General features: G+C 41.5%; 2 protein-coding genes across 3 annotated transcripts; one reads left to right on the plus strand and one right to left on the minus strand.

The window, feature by feature from the left end:
• The first annotated feature begins 588 nt into the window (after positions 1 to 588).
• tasorb (transcription activation suppressor b) lies at positions 589 to 15,986 on the plus strand. 2 transcript variants are annotated; one of them, XM_084427381.1, is made up of 23 exons: positions 589 to 1,032; positions 2,297 to 2,442; positions 2,565 to 2,657; positions 3,046 to 3,118; positions 3,757 to 3,848; positions 3,961 to 4,095; positions 4,187 to 4,302; positions 4,396 to 4,427; positions 4,518 to 4,623; positions 4,706 to 4,809; positions 4,907 to 5,010; positions 5,192 to 5,264; positions 5,367 to 5,441; positions 5,551 to 6,252; positions 7,525 to 7,793; positions 7,869 to 7,995; positions 9,693 to 10,525; positions 10,626 to 10,745; positions 10,844 to 11,003; positions 12,083 to 12,182; positions 12,266 to 12,444; positions 12,544 to 12,678; positions 12,768 to 15,986. In XM_084427381.1, exons 1-23 carry the CDS (start codon positions 723 to 725, stop codon positions 14,207 to 14,209), a joined length of 5,526 nt encoding a protein of 1,841 aa, XP_084283507.1. In that variant the 5' UTR covers positions 589 to 722; the 3' UTR covers positions 14,210 to 15,986. The 2 variants fall into 2 exon arrangements, with proteins under 2 accessions (XP_084283507.1, XP_084283506.1); XM_084427380.1 differs by having other exon boundaries at positions 599 to 1,032; positions 4,393 to 4,427.
• LOC311301945 (amphoterin-induced protein 3) lies at positions 15,971 to 18,757 on the minus strand. The gene has a single exon (XM_084427382.1). It carries the CDS (start codon positions 18,109 to 18,111, stop codon positions 16,660 to 16,662), a length of 1,452 nt encoding a protein of 483 aa, XP_084283508.1. The 5' UTR covers positions 18,112 to 18,757; the 3' UTR covers positions 15,971 to 16,659.
• Positions 18,758 to 20,447: the final 1,690 nt, after the last annotated feature.

The raw sequence follows: 20,447 nt of genomic DNA on the forward strand, positions 1-20,447 counted from the left end.
ATAATCAAATAAGCCCATCTGTGAAACTGATCTTTCAGCAGTCAGAAGTTCTTCCACTGAGATGCATCAAATCATGCATTAGGTTTCTCACAAACGTGTGGACTTCATGCAGCTGTCATTAAAAGTCAAAGGAGAACAAACTAAATATTAAGAATTTTTAAAGTTAAAGTTTCTCTCAAATTATGTTAGGCCTAATGATATTGTAATGAAAATATTTGTAGGCCTATCAGAAAAATGATATATTCATTTTCATAAGCTATGTGCATATGTAATTTGTATACTGTATGTAAGAATTAATTATGTAATAAATGTCTCGATCTCGATATGTCATGTGATTATATTGCATGAAATATAATGATTCTGGGTGGGAGGAAGTGCACAAACATACGCAGTGACTTTCCCCAAAGAGTTTATTGTCGTCAGACAGCTCGACGATTCATTCTTGGCTCCTCTTGTAAACGTTACACTCGAGCCATCTGTATGTGAAGCTGCTCATGCGCATAGCGGTCGTGACGTCTAGACGCTGCGCAGTTCTCAATAGCGCCACCGGGGGGCGTCAGGCTACGTGAATGTAAACAGAGTGACGCCAGAGTTTTGCAGTGGTGGGGAAGGTATACGTCACAGGCATAATGGCGGAGGCTGGTTGAGAAGGAGAATTACTCCGAGAAGCGGCATTGAAACCAACTTCATCGCCAGCTGACTAGGTGACTGCAGGTCCGAAAATGGCTTGCAATTTCAGCCAGGAGAGAAAAATCGACAAGGAGAGCAGCAAGACCGGCGGCCTAACATTAGAGGATGGCGACAGCAAGAAACAATTGTTGTCAGCCTCTAGCACGGCCACATCCAAGCAAAATGGCGATCAAGCTGAATGTGAAGACGAGCAAATGTCTGAACAAGATGCCTCTGAGCGGCGGAGGGCAGGGCTGTTGGACCTGAAAAATTGCGGCGGTGCCCCCTCGACACTGCCGAGGTCCACCGAGGAGCTGCCAAGAAGGAATTTTCAGATTCCGAGGAAAATCAAGGAGCGGAAAGGTTGTGTGTCCCATTACTACCACTACAACTGCCATTCCCGAAATGGACTGTTTCTGTTTCGCAGCTTTCAAGTTCGCTAAACGCGCGCTCTTTGGTGTTTCGGGTCAAATGAATAGACCTGTATTGATATATAAACGTGGGATCTATATAACGAAACACGTGATTAGCCTGAAAGGTTTGCACTAGTTACTAAATGGATTTTTAGCGAGTGCATTGCTCGGAGCTGCAGGTAAGTCGGCGCTCTAATGCAACTATCGTCGCACGTGAGGATTCGATTCATTCGACACAAAAAAGACGCACATTTTTGTCTCGCTGTTTTAAACCTCAAGGAGGCCGGTGTCATTGCTTTGCTAGTTGGATCCACACTCCTCCCACACCGTACAGTACTGCTGCACCACATGACACACTTCTTCCCCTCCTCATCAATGGCACCAGTGTGATTCGGTTGACCACTGCATTTCTCCCTTCAGTCTTTACTCACGACGTTTCTGTCAGTCCTGAAAAACCAGCCTTATTTGGACACCTCATTCATTCCCGTACTATTTCCGTATAGCAGCTAGCGCTAAAGAAATAAAGACATGAGCGCGTACCAACAGAAGAACACTGCCTGAATGAAAGCGAAACTTGTGGTTGTAGTAATAGTTGTAAAGTAGTTATGCATGACAACTCTCACTTTGTCACTTTTGTTGTGCAAGTTTGTGTCTCTAGGCGCTTTATCTGATTAAAAATAGCAGAACAGGCACTAAACTATTGTTCTAAAGAGGACTAGACATTTCAAATATATTTTAACCCCGCTTTATGTCGCCTCGTAAATGTTTTGAACGATTATTGAATCGACCAAGAAGATTCGTTTGGCCATTATGAAGTCGATTAACGCAACTAACCAAACATTCGATAGCTTTGCTTATTGGTTATGAAACTGTTATTTCATTTGTTTTTAGCGAATTTTTTGTAAATAAGACAATCTATTATTTCATTATTTTGTGTGTCTTATTTGGCAACACATTTTGTGTAAGTATCAACATAATTTAAGCGTCGGCTATTAAAAACCCAATTTCACTAGTTTTGATCTATGTCTTTTATTGCATTAAACTGCAAGATGCATCACATTGTATAGAGTGCCTGTCAGATTATGTGCAACTTCCAGTTGAAAAAAACAACACAATCAAAATACACTATACAGCTTTTGTTGCTTTCTTTTATTGAATGCATTGATGTTGTTCTGATCTAATGAGCTCTGTCTTTATTGTGTGCTGTCCTCCAGGTCTCCTTCAGCATTTGTCTCCAGATTCCAGAGAGTTTGAGGAAGTTGTGAAGCTTCTGTCCTCGTTCTACCTGGACGCCACATCCCGTGGGACTTTCACCTACACCAAAGCTTCTCTCATTCACAACGAACTCTTGGAGAAAGAGGTGAGAGAGCTGCGTGCGATTGTAAAATACTAGATCATTGAAATACCCATCAGGCCACTTGGGGGCAGTTTTCAGTGAATCAAATACTGATATGGAATAATTAGTCATTTTTGTCTTCACAGTTCATCGAGAAGAAAAGGGAACTGAAGCAGAATGGCAGGACAGAGGCAGAACTCGCAGAATCCTATGCTTTTCTGCTGCCTGATAGGAATAAGGTGAGGTTGTGTTAGTTTTGCTTAGTGACACACGATGTCTGTGAGTGTTATTTTAATTGTAATATTAACACTTGGACTTTTTGTAGTCTGAGCTTGACCTCAGAATTTTGTGCTACTACATATCCTTCTTGGGTGCAGTATAAACAGAACTCAATATTATTCTTGTTCTTTGTTCTCTGTCGTTCCTGTTAATTTATTGAATTGTAAAGTGTTTATAATGCATTTACAACATAACTGCTACAATAATTACAATATTGGCAGTACTTTGAATAAAAATGTCATTGTAACCACTTTCTTGTCTAAGTATTTATCAGAAAGTGGCCTAATTTAGCGATAGTCTTGGTCAAAAGTGTGACTAACCAAAGGAATATCTGATTTTCTTTATAAGGCTCACTGGATTTGCGAAAAGGGTCTTTCTGTGGGACATTCGCGGGTCAACAATCTGGGAAACCCTCTCAAAGGTGAGCGTTGTGCTTCCAGTGAGTGTTTATATCTGTTTAGCTCTAATCCTTTGCTTGGGAAGGGGAGTCCTGGGAGGATTTTGTATTACTGTGGTCACTTGATCTTTGGTTTGGAGTAGTTGAATTGGTCAGGGCCAAAAAGACCACTGCTCCATACTTTCTTGTGATCACTGGGCCAAGTTAATGTTAATTAACCAAACTTGCTACAGACGCTCATTTTTGCATTGAAAAACTTTTTAAGTAACATCTGTTATATATTTTGGTCACCCCTATTACCTCTGTCTATTTTCAGAGCGTGTTTGAGGTTTTGGAAGTAATATGATAATTTCTTTCTTTTTTTTTAGGCAAATTTCTGATACATGATCTTTGTATGGTTGAATAGTGAAGCAGCTGCTATGTGTTTAGAGACATTCACAAACCCAGTTTTGTAAATCTTGTAAATACGACTAGGATCGCTTTAGCTGGTGAAATTAAATAGTTTCTGCAAATATTTAATCTTAGCAAACATATTATGCTCTATGCAGAAACTCTGCATTCCAAATGGATTGCTAACAAATTTCTTGGGATTACCCCAGGGCTTTTTGTGGGTCACAGGAATGTCGCCCCAAGTAACTCTTCTATCCTTTTTCTATTTTTAGGGGTTTACCTCTCAAAATACTCAGATTTGTTACAAATGAATCCATTTGAAGTGGGTGCTGCTGGAGACATAATAATATTTAAAGTAATGAAGGTAAGTCTGTGGCCAAGCATCAAATGTGTGTAAAAGTTGTCTTTCAAAAATAAAAAGTGCATAGACTTCACTGAGGTTTCAAAAACAATATTGACTTTGTCTTATTCTGCAGGGTAAAGTGAAGACCATATTTGAGAACATGCCCAAAAATAATCTTGAGCCGGCCCTAAAATATGACAGCCATGTGTACAAAAATGCCAGCAAAGTGACCTCATTATTGTCGTATAGGGCCTTTGAGCACACTCAGGTGAGTGAGTTTTTCAATATGACCTTTTGCTTCGGAATGTGTACAGATGTGACCTGTTATGTATCTGATTTCCTTCTGTGTTTTATTCCAGCAATACTTCTATGAATTTGCTTTTGAGGAGCTAAGATCCAGGCCGAGACATGTGTTGCCATATGCAGTTGTGTCTTTCCAATACAAAGGCAAAGAGTCGGCCACGGCCACACACAGGTATGAACGGGATAACTGGTGATCTGTGTAGAAAGTGTACTACACTCTGTTTTGGTTTTATTATTTATAACAATTTATTTTCTCTTTCAGTAGATTAAACAGCATGTTATATGAAGGGCAAAGAGGTATGATTCGTATTTCTCTTTATAGCAGCCTAATAAAATGATTAGATGGGCATATTATCTAACTTACTGTATTATTATTTGATGCTTTAGTTCGACGAAGATATACAGTTTGGAGTGGCTCACTGGTGAATAAAGGAGAGGAGGTCTATCAAGTGTACATCCGGTCTTCAAGACTCGCTCACCTTCCTCTTAAACTGTGAGTCTCCTTTCTTTCAACCTATGCAGTTTAACAAATGTTTTGTGCATTGGTTTTAAAAAGTATTTTTTTTCTTTTTCAGGCCAGACAAGCTTGACATCAATATGGCTATGCATCTTGATCAAGTGAAGAGAAAGATCCCGCCCGTTCTGCTATCGTGGGAGGCGTACAGTGGATCACGAGAGGGTAGGATGAGTACCAGTGATGCTTTTCAGCTCAATACATGGTAAAACATTTGATGTGTCAGTATTGACATGTGATAATGTCTTGTGGTATTTTGCAGTGTTGAAGTGTGGGATGTACTGCAGCCTGTATGAGGTCATGGGGAAGAGTAAACAGGAAAACCATCTCTCGGGACTGCTGCACCGGCTTGAGAGAGAAAGGATGGTGAGCTCATTCACAGGCCACTTTACACTTTGATTGAATTAATCTCTGCATAGCGTTACCGCCCACCCTCTACACAGTTTCTTCATTCTGTTGATAGAATCTGTGTCAGTGATGTGATGTGCAGAAGTAAAATTGGTGATGTTTTATTATAGTCATGCTATAAATAAACTCTTTACTCTAGGTTTTGGTGAAGCCATTGATAGACAAAGGATTTCTCTTCCTCCTTTCGTCCTCTCAGTTGTTCGCTACCACTGGTATGTATATGCATAGTCTTTAACCTTGTACATTGCATCGGCACTGTGATTTTTGGCATGGAATAATGGAGGCTGTGTGTTTGTTTCTTTTTTTCTTTAAAGAGCGACGAGGAAGAAATGACAGGGTTTTGCAGGCACTTTTTATCTTTCAAGAGCAAAGAATGATCTCAAAATTGAGTAAGTGTCTATTTTTTTGGTAGTTTCTTGTAGTTTGTTTGTTTGCATTTTAAGTGTCTATGCATCACTATGCAGTCCTTCTAATGGGGTTTGCTTTTTTATTGTGAAGTTTTGAAGAACTCTGGAGTTGATGAGGATCCTCCACTAGAGCCTAAAGACCCAATCAGCCACCAACTAGATAATTTTGTTCCCGCCCTGCATCATGGTCTCTACAAGCTGCGTGCCAATCCACCCAAAGAGATTGCGGTGGGACTGAAACTTCAGGCGCTGGACTACCTCAACCAGAAGGAGCAAGGCGCTATCCGGCCCTTTCACATTGTAGAGTACCGGCACAGTCTGGATGACCGGACAAGCCAACACCTGGCGCCTCGTCCTAAGAATATGGATGTGGCACTGAACTCTTACATATATGGTCCGGGACAGTTCCAGCTGCCTGTGGAGGCGCTGCAGCAGGGTCTGGTGGAAAGCAAACAGGAGGCAGCATCTCCCCCAGCAGGTGCAGAAGATTACAGTCCTGTCTCAGACTGGGGAGGGTCAGATAGACAGGCTTCAAGCAGCAGTACAGTTGGGGTTTCTCAGTCAAACGGTGGCGCTCAGAGGACACAGAGTGAGTATGACAAAGAAAAGATGGAGAAATTGCTAAAGTTGATTCAGTTACATAAGCGGACTTTGAGCAAGGAGGAGGGCAGTGGGCCGGAAAGAGAGGAGGACTGGGACCCCGCTGGCCTGAAGAGGAGGTTGGAGAGGGAAGGTCCTGGAAGTGTGAGCAAGTACCTTAGGACAGGTCTACTGAATGGAGAGCCAGGGAGAGGTAAGTCTGTGCCGAAAAAATTTAGAGGTACAGCATGGAGATTGGATACTATTGTAGGGGAATAACAGTTAGACAACATAAAGAGACCAATATACTCAATGAAGACCAGGAGTCAAAGTTGTCAATCAGTTGACAGAGTTTACTGAATACAAAGTTCTCCACACTTCTAAAGGCCATAGAAAATGAGTAAGAGGATCCAGCCTCAAACTAATTTAGGATACAGATACACTAGTACTTATAGTTAATCAGTGGACGTCATTCCTACAGGTTCTGATATGTTAACAGTACAGACAATTCTACCTGCATCCAAATATAGTATTCTGTTCTTTATGCAAATGTCGTCATTATCTTTGACACTCTTTATCCAATATATGTAAGAAACTTTGGTGAGGGTCACATAAATTCCTTATTGACTCTTCTCAGTTAGGGCCACTGTTGAACTCTCCTGGAGACTATTCCTTTGGCTAGGTCACATGCTTCTAAAAAATACTAAACAACCCCTGCAAGCAAAATTAGATAAAACATAGGCAATATCTTTTCCCTTCAAGGCTGAGTTTTTGTCAGGACTTCACTGGAACAGAACATGAAAGCTGAATTCCAATTCATTATATAATACATCAAGAGGGATGGTAAATCCACTCCCTTCACTATACAGGGTTCCCAGAGTCTTGGAAAACCTTAAAGTATCAAAGTTTTGAAATTGTAAAGGCTGTGAAAATTAGTGGAAATTATTACCAAAGTTTCTTAATTCTCTCTTCTTGACTATCTCTTATTTAGTGCTGTTATTTAAGTAAAGGTGGTATTCAAAGGGTCATGTGAAGTGATTGTGTCACGTCTAATAGAAGTACAGTGTGCCTAATGAGAGACTAGGTGCTCTATCTACTTGCATGAACTATCTCCAGAGACGCAGAGAGAGAAGACGTCAGATTGAGGCTGACGCATCAGTCCGATCCGACCCTAAGAGTAACTGTATGTGCTGAAGGACCTTAAACTGTGAAATTATTAACAGTGATAATTCACAATGCAAGAATGTGCCTGCAACTAATTTCGTTACTTTGACTTGTTTTTCTGTATGTATGCATTTCTTTCGTGTTTTTGTTTACAATTACACCATCACTAAAAGGTGAATCCCATGAAACCTGTCAAAAACATGCCTGGGTTTTATGTCATCTTTTAAAAAAAGAGTGAAATTATGTAGAGCTCAATAGAGTATGACTGCAGTTTCTTAGAGACATGAGCTCCTTTTTGACTGCTGGTTTCTCTTTCTCTTAGTGGTGATGGACAGCATGGGGCTGTGTGACACGGACCTGCGGGATCGCGTTACTCAGAGTGCCACCCTCCGAGACACGCATGCCTTGCTCAAACTCTTCCTCAGCACGCTCAACAGGATGGCCCAGAACTCTAACACTGCCAGCAGCCAGCCTGCAATTCTCCCCAAAGACATAGAGGGATACGAGCCCACCGACTCAGCCGCCCACTGTGATCTTGACCTGCGTAGCAGGCGTACTGATGAGGAGCAGGTTAACCTGGATTGCTTGGAGGTGTGGAATGTTCCTCATGATATCTAATGCCACACTCAATTGTTGTTTTAATTAACCTTTAGTATATGTGTGTAGGAGCAAATAGCCTGCAGCAGGAGCAGTGTGGATGTGTACAGTCCCTCTTCCAATCTGGAGCAGCAGCTCTCCCGTCCAGCAGAAGCCTCACATCAGAGCCACAATCCCTGGAGCATATCCACCACAGGTTCGTCCTTACCTGCATACTTGCAACAGACTTGTTCGTAACATACACCACTGTTCAAAAGTTTGGGGTTGGTTGGAATTTTTTTAATCAAAAATATTGTAAAAGTTGTAGTATTGTGAAATATTATTACAATTTAAAAATAAATGTTCTTGTTTATTATATTTCAAAAGGTATTTCTATGATGGCAAAGCTGAATATTCTGGAGCCATTGCTCCAGTCTTCAGTTTCAAATGATCCTTCTGAAATCATTTTGATTAGGGATGTCCCGATCCGATCCACGGCATCGGTATCGTGCCGATACTGGCCCAAAACGCTAGATCGGATATTGGAGGGGAGAAAAAAAATTATCCGATACCTATTAGGGTTGGAACGGTACATGTATTCGTACTGAACGAACGTTCGGTGCATGGATTTACATGGAGAATACACGATATAAAAATAAATAAAACTCGCGTGCACATTAATTAATGTAATACTGTTAGATACGCGCATAGACATATGCGGGAACGCGCGTCTGTATCGCTTCAAACGCTCGCTTTATCATTATACGCGCGCGGCACGTCCTATTCGCTTTGGACGCGCGAATGGATTCAAACTGTTCAAGCATCGAACTAGACGCGAATTTGACGCTCTATTCACGTTTGGTGTGAACGCAGCAAAATGAACAGGCTGCGATGTCAAGATTGCCGTGCTTGAGTGTGTGTGTGTCAGAGAGAGAGATGCACGGGCGCGATCGAACAGTGGAAACAAAAACACACTCCGTCATTTTCATACAGGACATCATTAAAACTGCAAAAAGTGTTTAGCTTATATTTGTGTAAAACACAATGTGGTTTTGTCAAACTGTAAATTCTTGTCAAACTGTAACTATCACCCAACCAAAATCACACACACACACACACACACACACACACACACACACACACACACACACACGCACCCACGCTGTTTAAAAGCAAAAATTATCTCATCTTTTGGACATTCATCATATTGCATTTGTTTTCATTTTTTGTCCTAAAACAGTCTGTTTATTTTTAAGTTACACATTCTACATTGAATAAAAAAGAAAATCAAATGTGTTTTTAAAAGTAGTATTTATAATTCAGATGAGAATAAAGTTTGTTAATTAAAATTTTAAGGAAACAAATATATTGATCTGAAATATACCAAATTAATTTTAAATTCATTCAGGTACAATTACCAAACATATCTCAAGGTCTTTTGAATAAAGGGTGGCAGTCTTTCATTATCAGCTGTTGTTGTGGACTATATACTGGAGAAGTATTTGTTCTCCATTTGAGTGAGATGTTTTTATGTGGCTAATTGAGCAAAGTGCTTATATATATTTTATTAGTAGTAGTATTAGTTCAAGAATAAAATAAAAATATCGGATTGATATCGGTATCGGCAAATAGCCAAAGCTCCGGCGGCATCGGTATCGTATCGGAAGTGAAAAAAGTGGTATCGGGACATCCCTAATTTTGATATGCTGATTTGGTGCTTCAAGTCATTATAGTCACTTTAATGAGTTTAATTTCGTATAACAATTATTGATTTAAAGATGCCTTCTTTCAGAGTCAAACCTTGTATACCCCCCCGAACACTTGTACAGTGTAAAAATATTTTAAATAATAAATTGTTAAATTTTGTGAAATAATAATGGATTGACAAAACTAATAAACATATTCTGTTTTTAGCTTTAGAGGGTGTTTGTGAACCTTTTGTTAGTGGAGGGGAGAAGCAGGGACACACCACGGGCAAAGTAGTAGACACTATCCTCGACAGTGAGTTCCAGAACCTCTGCACAGGGATTCAGAAAATGATGGAGGACCAACATATAACCTACACTCCCCAAACTCCTTTGCCACGACTTGAGGATCAGGCCAAACGGGCAAGCTCATTCTCACCTTTTGTCTCCAAATATGTCTCCTCCCTGCCTGTGCAGGGCTACGTTAACAGTCTCTGTGAAAAGATGGACCGTATGATCCGTTCTCCCAGTGCGTCTTTAGAACCTGTGGCTGTTACGTCACCACCTGCCGTTGCCCCAGTGCCCGCCCTCTTGCCACCTGCTCCACCCCCTTCTGTAATGCCAGCTCCTGCCCAACCCACGCTGCCCTCACCTGCTGCTCATCCTCGCACTAAAACATCATCTCCAGTGCCTAAATCTCAGGCGTTGTCGAGCAAGTCACAAGCTACCCTTAAACTTCCTTCAGCCAAGCATCGCCTTGGTACTGTCAGAGAGGTCCATCTGTTTTCAGAAAAATCAGTTGACCCCAAGGGTTCAGATGTTGTGGAAAGTCCTATGTGTTCCCCATCAGCAGGAAGTGCCAGGCATCCTCCAATCCCTTCAGTCCCAGAGATGCCCTCTGAGCCTGCTCTTGCAGTAACCTCAAGCACTGTGGGGGGCAGTGTTATTGGACAAATCAAGCCTGATGTGTTGTGCACACTGATGGAGATCATGCAGAAGAATGCAGTAAAGTTTTACATTCAGAGAGGAGATGAGGAGAGTGAACTCTGCACTGAGATCAAGGTCTGAAAGTATTTAAATGTCAGAATATACAGTGTTGTCTGATACTTTTGACCAACCTTTAAAACCCCTTATCTTTCACCTCCCTTGTTTGGTTTTACAGGAGTATTTAAGAAGTCTTGGAAACATTGATTGCAACCCTCAGAATTACCTAGAAATTAAAAGTCAGCAAAAGTTTATGATCATTATTCAGAATGAGGATATCGCAGCTCATGTACATAAGGTAACTAATAACTCGCCATTGCAAACCTTTTTTTCGTAAAGTATTATTATTAGTTGCATATAGCATTTGAGACATTGTTCCCTCTATACCCCTTTTAGATCCCAGCTTTGGTGTCTCTGAAGAAATTGCCTACAGTTTACTTTGCTGGAGTGGACAGTCTGGATGATGTGAAGAATCGCACTTACAATGAGCTCTTCGTGTCTGGAGGTCTTATTGTGTCGGATGAGCTCATACTCAACCCAGACAATATAACACTAGGTAAGAGCTGAATGGCTTAGTGGCTTACAAAATCTTCAGGCACTATCATGTTGAAATGGTCTATCCAAAAGTTTACTGTGTGTGCTTTTAAATTCGTAGCTTTAAGGCCGGTGACACACTGACTGCGTGGCGTGAGCGTGGCGTGGCGTTTCTGTTGCGTGCCGTTTTCTATGTCTTTGCACACCAGAAACGTGTCTGAAACATATGATAAGCCTCATTGGTGATATACTCGACATATGGGGAGAGAGTTGTGGAAGGCCTATACTTCATGTTAATATATAGCGAAGATTTGATCTATAGCAGGCAGTATTGACGGCAAAATAGGCTACAGAATATTTCGTTCTGTATTGACAGGTGCAATATTTGAAAATCAATAATATTTTTTTAATTACATTTATATCTGCATTTATGTCAAAACCTAGAGACTTTCAAACATCAAAATGTCATTTATTAATATGTATTTGTGTCAAAATGACATATAAACATATTTTCCTATTCTATTTTGCCTGGAAACGCTTCCAACACGCTTGCGTGTTGCGTGAAAAATAGGCGTCGATTCTATTTCTAGCTGCGCCTGCGCCTGTCACGCAGGCAGTGTGCAAGCTATAACCTGTTAACATGGGAGCCGAAATAAAAATGGACACGCCACGCAACTGAGACGCTCACGCCACGCAGCCAGTGTGTCGCCGGCCTAAGTGTGAATGCAAAAATGTATCCACACATTAATAAATTAATAAAATATTAATTTAAAGGCAGCATTTTCTAAATGCATCTTCATTTTCTTATTGTGAATTTTTTAACCATGTTTCTTTCTTTTTTTTAAAATAAGATGTAACATAATTTTTATTAAAAACATCATTACTCAATCTTACGTTGGAAACAACAGACTTCTCTGGTGACGTACTTCTCCAGTCATTAATCTGCTTAAAACTGAACCTTTCTTCCAAACTGTAGAACTGCCTCCATCAAATCAACAACCGATGAATTTTGATAAACCATTTCACTCGGATGTGTATATAGCAAAAATTCTTCTACTTATATTACATCAAGACTTTAAGGACTGACATTTATGTTTACAGAGAAGCTACAGGCGTTTCTTAAGTTCCTGGAGGAACAGGGGTCACCCTGGAAGTGGAAGGTGCACTGTAAGACTCAGAAGAAGCTTAAAGAGCTCAGCAGGTTAGAGACAGAATAATGAGTCTAATTCACCAATCCTGACAGACTCCTAGTCTCCAATATCTCACACATCTTTCCTTTCACAGGTTAAACACTGAGGCCCTGAATCTTTTGAACCTGCTGACGACATACCAGAAGAAACACCTGGTGGAGTTTCTGCCTTATCATGAGTGTGACACTCCTTCTAGGCAGGCTCCTGATTTGGACTGTTTGGTAAAGCTGCAGGCTCAACACACACAGCTTCGACACCTCATCTTCCTCACAGGTACACGCAACATGTCTAGTTGAAGGCTGGTATTTATGAATGGGGGTATGTGGAGTCATCTGTGATGTTTCTTAATCAATCTGTGCTGTTTATATACAGAAAGGCATGACGACACGTTCTCACAGTTCTCCGGTAGTGGAGTGATCATTGCGGGTATGAATGACATCATGAACAACTTCCAGAGTTTGATCAGTGTCCCAGAAGAAGTAGCATTGGCTGCCCTACCTGATCCAGGTAAAGACTGCAGAGTTCTTTACTGCTTCTGACAAAATTCACAAAGAAATTATAGATGTTGACACGGTATCTTCTCTTTGACTGCTCAGTGGAGCCTGATGCAGTTCGAGATGAGGAGGACATGTCTATAGACTCTGAAGATGACATGCTGGTTATCAACGAGACTTCCATTCAGACTGAAAATGACCTGTCGGAACCGCAGGCACCTCAGCCCCCTCCGCCTCAGACTGATGGATTTCGTCCTCCCCTCCCTGACCAACCCTCTTTGGACCCCATTATCGATCCACTTGTGCATCCAAACCCTACCACCTACCCTACCCAGGGCTCTTACTTGACTGATTATGCAGCTCTGAAGTCTGCCATCGCTCAATATAAAGCTGCCAGTCAGGACGGCACACCTAGGCCTGAAGTAGAGGACACCCTGACCAGTTTTGGCGTGAATCCCCACCAGAGCTACCTGTGTCCCAACTCAGCACAGTGGAGCCCTTACTCTGGTTCTCCCGCTTACCATATGTCCTCGGCATATTCATCTCCTGTCAGCGTGGCCTCCAGAGGATCCGAGTACAGTCAAACTACTGCTCCTCCTGGGACTCAACCTCCTATAAACTCCTGCACCTTACCCGCTACCCAACCACTCACCCTTCCCCTTTCCCTCCCGCAGCCGCCGGTTAGCTCGGTGGAGGTGCCTCCTACTCCAGAGTCAGCCTCCTCTCTTCAGCCATCTGGTCCCGTTCCTGACAGTATGGGAGTGTCTGGGGCGACAACTGCTAATCAGCAAGGACTTGCTGGCTCTCAAACTGCTAAGATGTGTGTAGAGACTGCTTCCTCATCCTCCGCTTCTTCCTCGTCCTCTCTTCACACCACTTTTCCCTCCTACCCAGATGCTACGCTTTTCCCAGCCCTCACTCCAATTCCCCCTCTTCCATCACTTTACAGCTGGGTTCCTACACCGGGAGCCCAGCAGGGATACGCGGCTGGACAGAGTGGGGCAGGATTCAGCACTCTTCCTTCCGCCCAAACTGAGGCTGCTAGGCCTGCCGATGGATCGTGGGTGGGAGACACTGAGAGCGGAACCTCTCATGGACAAGAGGAAGATGATGTCCCTGCTTCAGCAACCTCTAAAGTGGGCCAGCAGGAGGGCAGTAGAGATAAAGGAAGTGCGCTGGGTAGTTCGACCTCATGCAGCCAAGGCAGCAAAATTCCCGTGAACTCTTCCTCTGAGAGTCAGGGAAGCAGTCAAGCCCCTCCTACCAGGGGTGGCACTGCAAGCAGAGGACTCTTACCCATCCCCGGAGCCGCACTGGGAACCTTGTGCCGAGGCGGACACAACAATAGCATGTACAATCCCAGAGGAGGAACCGCTGATATGATGCGTGGTGGCTTCAGAGGTCGAGGAGTACCACCGCATCCCATGAGATCTAGACCTGGCCGGGGTCACCTCAGAGGGGGCCCGTCCTGTAACTGGGGCTATCCCCCTGGGAGGGGAGGGGGTGGTCGGTCAGACTACTATTCGGACTACACCTACAACTAAATGCCATAGGGATGCCATGCTCCCTCATAGACTACTGGCATTAGGAATGTACATATTTACCATTAAGAGCACATCAAAATATCAACATCTGAAATAAAAAAAAAAAAAAATTAATCTGGTTTTGTATAAACGAGATTGGTGACTCAGACGGTGGCCAGATTTTCACTGTTTTCAGTAATGCCCTTCCTAAACAAGATGTTTGAGAAACCTTGTTCATACCACTATATTTATATTGCCAAGAAATGTAATTGCCTTTCAATGTTTCATTTTTGTCAATACTTTTTGTTCGGATTTTCAAAAAAAAACTGTTTGTGAAAAAGGAGCAAAATGCAGACAATATTTTTTTAAAGAGAGAAAGTGAGTCGTTCTTCATTTTAGCTGTTTTTGGTTTTTTTTACATTCTTGGTTGTACAGATGTTCTATTAAAACAAGGTTGTATCAAACATTGTGATATTGTGTTCAGTATTAACTCTTGGGAATGGTTGTACTCTGTGTACATGTACATAGTTATTTATGATGTTATATAAAAATGGTTACGATTTTCTTTTCCAATGAGGTTAATCAATGCCAAAGTTGTTTCATATGTGTGCATTGGTAACATTCAACCTAATGGTTTTATAGCCGGCCAGCAGAGGGCATCATTTCCTAATTAATTCTGCTGGTCTGATGCTGATGCAATTTTCTAAAGGGTTTGTTTCTTGTCAAAAAACAATGAATCAGTGTGTTTAAATGTTTAAAGAAGATTATGCATCTTTATTTCAAAACTGACTCTGAATTTGCCCTTTGTACATGACAAACATGAATATGGTTAGCTGAAGTTCTGTAGAAAATACCTCAGGGCATTTCACAAATGTTACTATAGATAAACAGCTATGTCTCTAAAAATAATGCGTAAGATTTTGTTTAAAACACCTTTTCTGCTATTTCTATATTTCAACCCAAGTTGAATGTCAGATGTGGCTGGGATGTTGTTTGTCTGATGATCTGTTGTTTGGTTACATTTATCACCTCCTGAGTTCAGTATAGGTTAGAAAGAAAAATAAGACCAAATCATGCCAGCAGCAGAATGGAAAAAAAAGAAGAAAGCTTAAAGGATTAAGAGATGGCTGAAAACGTTGGAGAATCTAGGTTTGCCCCAAAGAGTAATCTGCTAAAATCTGACTCCTGTTCATCTCATCTCTCATTTAATATAGTGATCTTTTAAAACAAACTGTTTATAGAGTTACAAACTGTTTTTCTGTTGTTCCTCTGTATTGAACAGAAAGGGAGACTGATTTTAACCACATAAAATGAGATGAGTTTGGTGAGTCTGATAAATGTTTTGGCATTATAGGATGTACATGTTACGGACTTAAAGAGAATGAGATCTAATGAGAAATGATTGAATACGATCACATGGGCCTATTTTTGGGTTGATTTAAGGTTGAGGATTTAGATTACTGAATCTGGTAGCATTGCATTTGGCAGGGATTTGTGAACTGCACAACAGTTGTCAAACAACCAGGAGACATGTGTCGTCGTATTACGTATGTGAAAGTGGGTTGCCGCAGATAATCTGATCACATCTGGAAATGGACTGCATGGATTAACTCTGTACCTTGGTACCCTTTCATTTTCATATTTTGCTTTTAGTTTGCATACTGTGCATGGTGTGGGAGGAAAAATTCTGGCAGGGGTGTTAATCCTCTCCCATAGCACATCTCTGTAATGAAAGAGCAATTTGCTTAATGCAAAGTGCAGAAATGAATAATATCACACATAAACAGACATCACTACATTGCCTTCGCTGCTGCTTCTTCATTTATCTTATTTGCTTTTCACAACTGCTAGGTGCAGGCTAGTAGAACATTTATTTTCGTATACATCATGGTTCCGCACCAAAATTCCTCGTTTTCTTGACATAAAATATTAGATGTATCTAATGACATAACTGAAGAGATTAAACCTTAGTCTTAAATAGATCTAAAGGTCTTCTGTTGAGGATTTAGATTACTGAAATGTCCTCTCTTTAAATTACTGTCTGCTTATAATATAATATCTACAACATCTAGATGTTTTTGATCGGGACTTTATCTTTCTGAAAAACTATACATGAAGAACTTGTGGTCACTATCTTCCCATCTAAAGAGATGTGTAACTGACTAAATCAGATTGTTTTTGATCTGTGTAAATTACTGCATTACTGACAACCAGTGTATTTTGTTTGTCAAAGTGACTTTTGAGCTTTTTGGAGCAAATTCAATACATTTGCTCTTAGTTGGATTTTCAGCACATTACTAGCAGCAGCACAGTCCCATGCATTCATTTTTTCATGTGAGACAGGAGACACCCTCTAAATCTGAGGATCAAAGTAATTTATTAGGGAATAATGACAGATTAATTGGTGATACTTGTACCTATAATTCAAACAGGTTTAAGCAATCCTGTGGGATTTTGAAGTCACAAATGTGCTACTCTGAGTAATTTCTTTCGCTGATAATGGTAATGTTTTCTGTGTCCCATTCAATCGCAGGCTGTTCAACAACAAATGCAGCTTTCAGATGGCCGTTTTTCCCTGCCATGAGTGGCTCAAGGAACATTACGTGCCTGTCGGACTGAGACTTGCCCTTGAGTCGATCAGTTGAAGGATCTGCAAAGATAGAGGCCAGAGTGCAGCGGTCTTCCCCAAAGGTTGAGATGCCTGGAGAGGGGGGAGGAGGTTTGCAGCAACCACAGCGACATGGGGTTAAATACAGATACATCAATATCAGGACAAGGGTCACAACACACCCAAAAAGAGTGGTGTAGCCTGTGTTGAACGGCTCCTCTGAGGAGCGCTGGGCTACGACAGTTAGGTTCACTTCTCGTGATTCATTTATCATCCTCGTATTATCCACAGCAGTGCACTGGTAGACCCCCGAATCTATGGACTGGGCAGCAAGAATATCCAAGCTACCGTCTTGATTGAGACGTAGAGTTCCGTTCTGGATCAGCTGAGAGATGTTCTCTTGATGAGGAATGATCCAGCTGTAGGACAGGTCTTCTCCGTTTAGTGTTCCAGTGCAGTCCAGTCTCACTTGTTCACCCTCATAAACAACTTTATCAGCCTTTGGGGATATCAGGGATATCATCTTCCCAATCGTACAGTTCTCAAATAAGTGTGCAGATCGCAGAAAATTTATTGAGATTTGAGGTTCACCGTACTTCAGACACTTGTAGTCATCCTTGTAGTCTTTCACGCTTGCGTATCCCTTCTGCTCCCAGTGCCAAAACATGCGGTACACAGAGCAATCACACTCCAGACTGTTGTTATGCAGAAATAGGCCTTTTTGCACCGCAACAGGCAACAGCACAATGTCATCCATGGGCAAACGAAACAGACGGTTTGAGGAGAGGTCCAGCGTAACCAGGTTGGGGTGGCTATGCTTGCGAACTGAGAAGAACGGGAAGTCTGTGATCTGGTTGAGGCTAAAATAAACCTTTCTGAGACTACCGAGACCCATTAGTGTGTTGCTTTCCACGCGGGAAAGACGGTTGTTGTACAGCAACAACACCTCCAAGGCCGGTAGGTTCTGGAAGTGATACTTCCCCACCACCTGCAATTTGTTGGAAGATAGGTCCAGGTATCGTAGACCACTGACGTTATGGAAAGCTCCCGGGCTGAGCAAGGAGATGCGGTTATGGGACATATGCAAAGTGTGCAGCCTTGGGAGCCCGTAGAAGCTGTCGGCTCCCAGCCATGTTAGTCTGTTATGACTGAGGTCCAAGACAGAAGTCGTGAATGGAAGCAGGCTGGGGAATCTATCCAGACCTAAAGAGCCACAGTTCAGTATGTCAGAGGTGCACAGGCAGCCCTGAGGACAACTAGCTCCTGAGATCCGAAACAAGAGCGAGATCAAAACCATATAATATGAAGAGATCATTCTTTTGGTTGCACGTTAAAAGGATTGCATCAGGAAGAATGCTGGCACAGTTGGAGAAACACTCAACACAGGAAGCCCTCTGCTCTTAAATCCCAAAAAGGTCATTTTACATCTGTCATGTCCTCCAGTATTCAGATCATCAGAGCATAAGAGCAGATGGACAGTATCTGGGGCAAGGAATGCACTTAGAAGTCTGTAAATATGATTTATAATTAAAATTTGTTTTACATTGGTTAACGTATTCTATTAGCACAACATACACAGGAAAGCCTACCAGAAAAGTCACTTAGAACCTTCTTAAATCTGGTTCCTCTGTTCTTACTTTGATGTATCAATCCATAATTAGAAGTTCTTCAAACCGATTATCCTGATCTGAAAATATCCAGTAAGTCCAAAGCGTTTTCCAGCAAGTTTTATATTTCCCTAAAACGAAACTCGCACCTTTCCCATGCAGTTCTCCTGAGGCTGAGCACCCTTGTTGTTTGCAGAGTGTGCTTTCATTGAGTGATGAGTCCACAGAGTGCAGCACTAATCTCTTCCCATCCTTCCCTCTGCTTCCTATTCAGAGCACCGCCTCATGTCTCTCCCTCTCATGCTGTGATTATTCCCGATACGGCTCTCTCTTTCTATCTTTCTTTCTACTCTCTCACTCGGTCTCTTTCTCTCTCCAATTGTTTAATTCCTTTAATCCCCTCTGGATTTGTCTTTTTCCGTTTCAAATATATATATTTTTTTATACAGACTATCTCTTAACAGGATTTCGGATGCTGTTTGTATCGTCTTATATTTCATGAAAATCATCAAAACATTTGGACTTGGATGAGAGAGAATTTGTTTGTATAGCATGAGGTACCAGTCAGCTTTGACTCCCCCTCATCTTCGCTGCCAGGCAGTGTTTGGCAGCTGTTGTCGGTTGTCTTGGTCATGGTGGTCCTGAGGGAGCTGACTGCTGTCACACTGAATTGGTCTTGGTTTGTTTGTGCTTCTCCAGAGGCCTTTGGCACAGTGTGTCTCCCACAGTTATCATCTTGTACATCTGAATGGTAGTATTGATATTTTATCTAAATGATTTGAATATCTAACTATTCTGGTTTCATTTGATTAGCTGAACATCTATCTATCAGATCACTTTGATTGAGGTAAACCTTGTTACCTCTTTTGTAAATAATTACATAATGACATCCAAAAGATGGGTGCAAAATGAGGCCCATGCAAGCATAATGTTTTGGAATATAATGGATCTTGGAGTCAAGGCAAGTTAATCGGTTGCAGCATGTGACAAATCTAAAGCTGTGAAATGGAATTAGGATGTTTGTTTTTATAGATTGTCATTCTGTTAGGGTGGCATCTCTTCAGAAACACTGATGCATGACATAGATAGCTGGCAGCAGTCACATTGACAGAAGCACAGAGTAGCAACTCCCACACACAAGACCAAACACTGATAAGTCTTACAGTATTCCAGAAAATGACTGGAAACAGCTTTGCAGAGTATATCTACTACTCTACACTCACATGATCTGGGCACACGAGATGCTGAATGTGGGGGAAATTAACTGAACAGGGAGAAGATTTGAATTCAGTTGCAGCCTTATACATTGTCTTTGATGATAAACCATTTAAAGTCCTCCTGTAGTAGTCAATAATTGTATCCCTTAAAACTCATCATTGATCACCAAAATTACATATTTAAACGTTTTTTCCTGTGAAATAAAATTATTCATGCCTTAAAATAGCTTGAATGTAACTACACCCTTGCTTCATTCAGTATATGCGGATCCATGAATATGCTAATTAACCCCGCCTCCACTCACTCACACCAGCTCAGAGATCCACTCAGTCAACTTACTGAGGTAAACTCTGCACATTGGTATCGCTCTTTACAAGGTCAGACACATAACCGTAATTAATAGGATTAGCCTTTTGCTTGACAACGTTATCAAACAGCTTATAATATGTTGCTAATGTTACACAAACCATGTTCCTGTTCACATCAGCCAGGCAGCTGCCTTCTAATATTCAGTAGGCCTAGTCTATCCTTACAAACGCTTTGATCAACTCAGTACGTCAGTGGAGAAAGGCATGCTCATCATAACATCGTAATATACATCATACACCTACTATATTGCTAAATCTATCCGATTTTTCATATCAACAGAAAAATATACTGGGATAACCTGTCTTCTCTTGAGACTCCACTGCTTAAATGTGGTCATAGTTAATGATATGCAAAAGCCCGCCCGCATGTTGACGTGATTGGTTACATGGTAGTTTGTGACTTAAAGCTGCAGTCCGTAGTTTTTCCTATTTGTCGCCATCTCTGTTTGAAATCTGCA

This window comes from Rutilus rutilus (genome assembly GCF_951802725.1).
Source record: "Rutilus rutilus genome assembly, chromosome: 13".
In the NCBI taxonomy this organism is placed as follows: Eukaryota; Metazoa; Chordata; class Actinopteri; order Cypriniformes; family Leuciscidae; genus Rutilus; species Rutilus rutilus.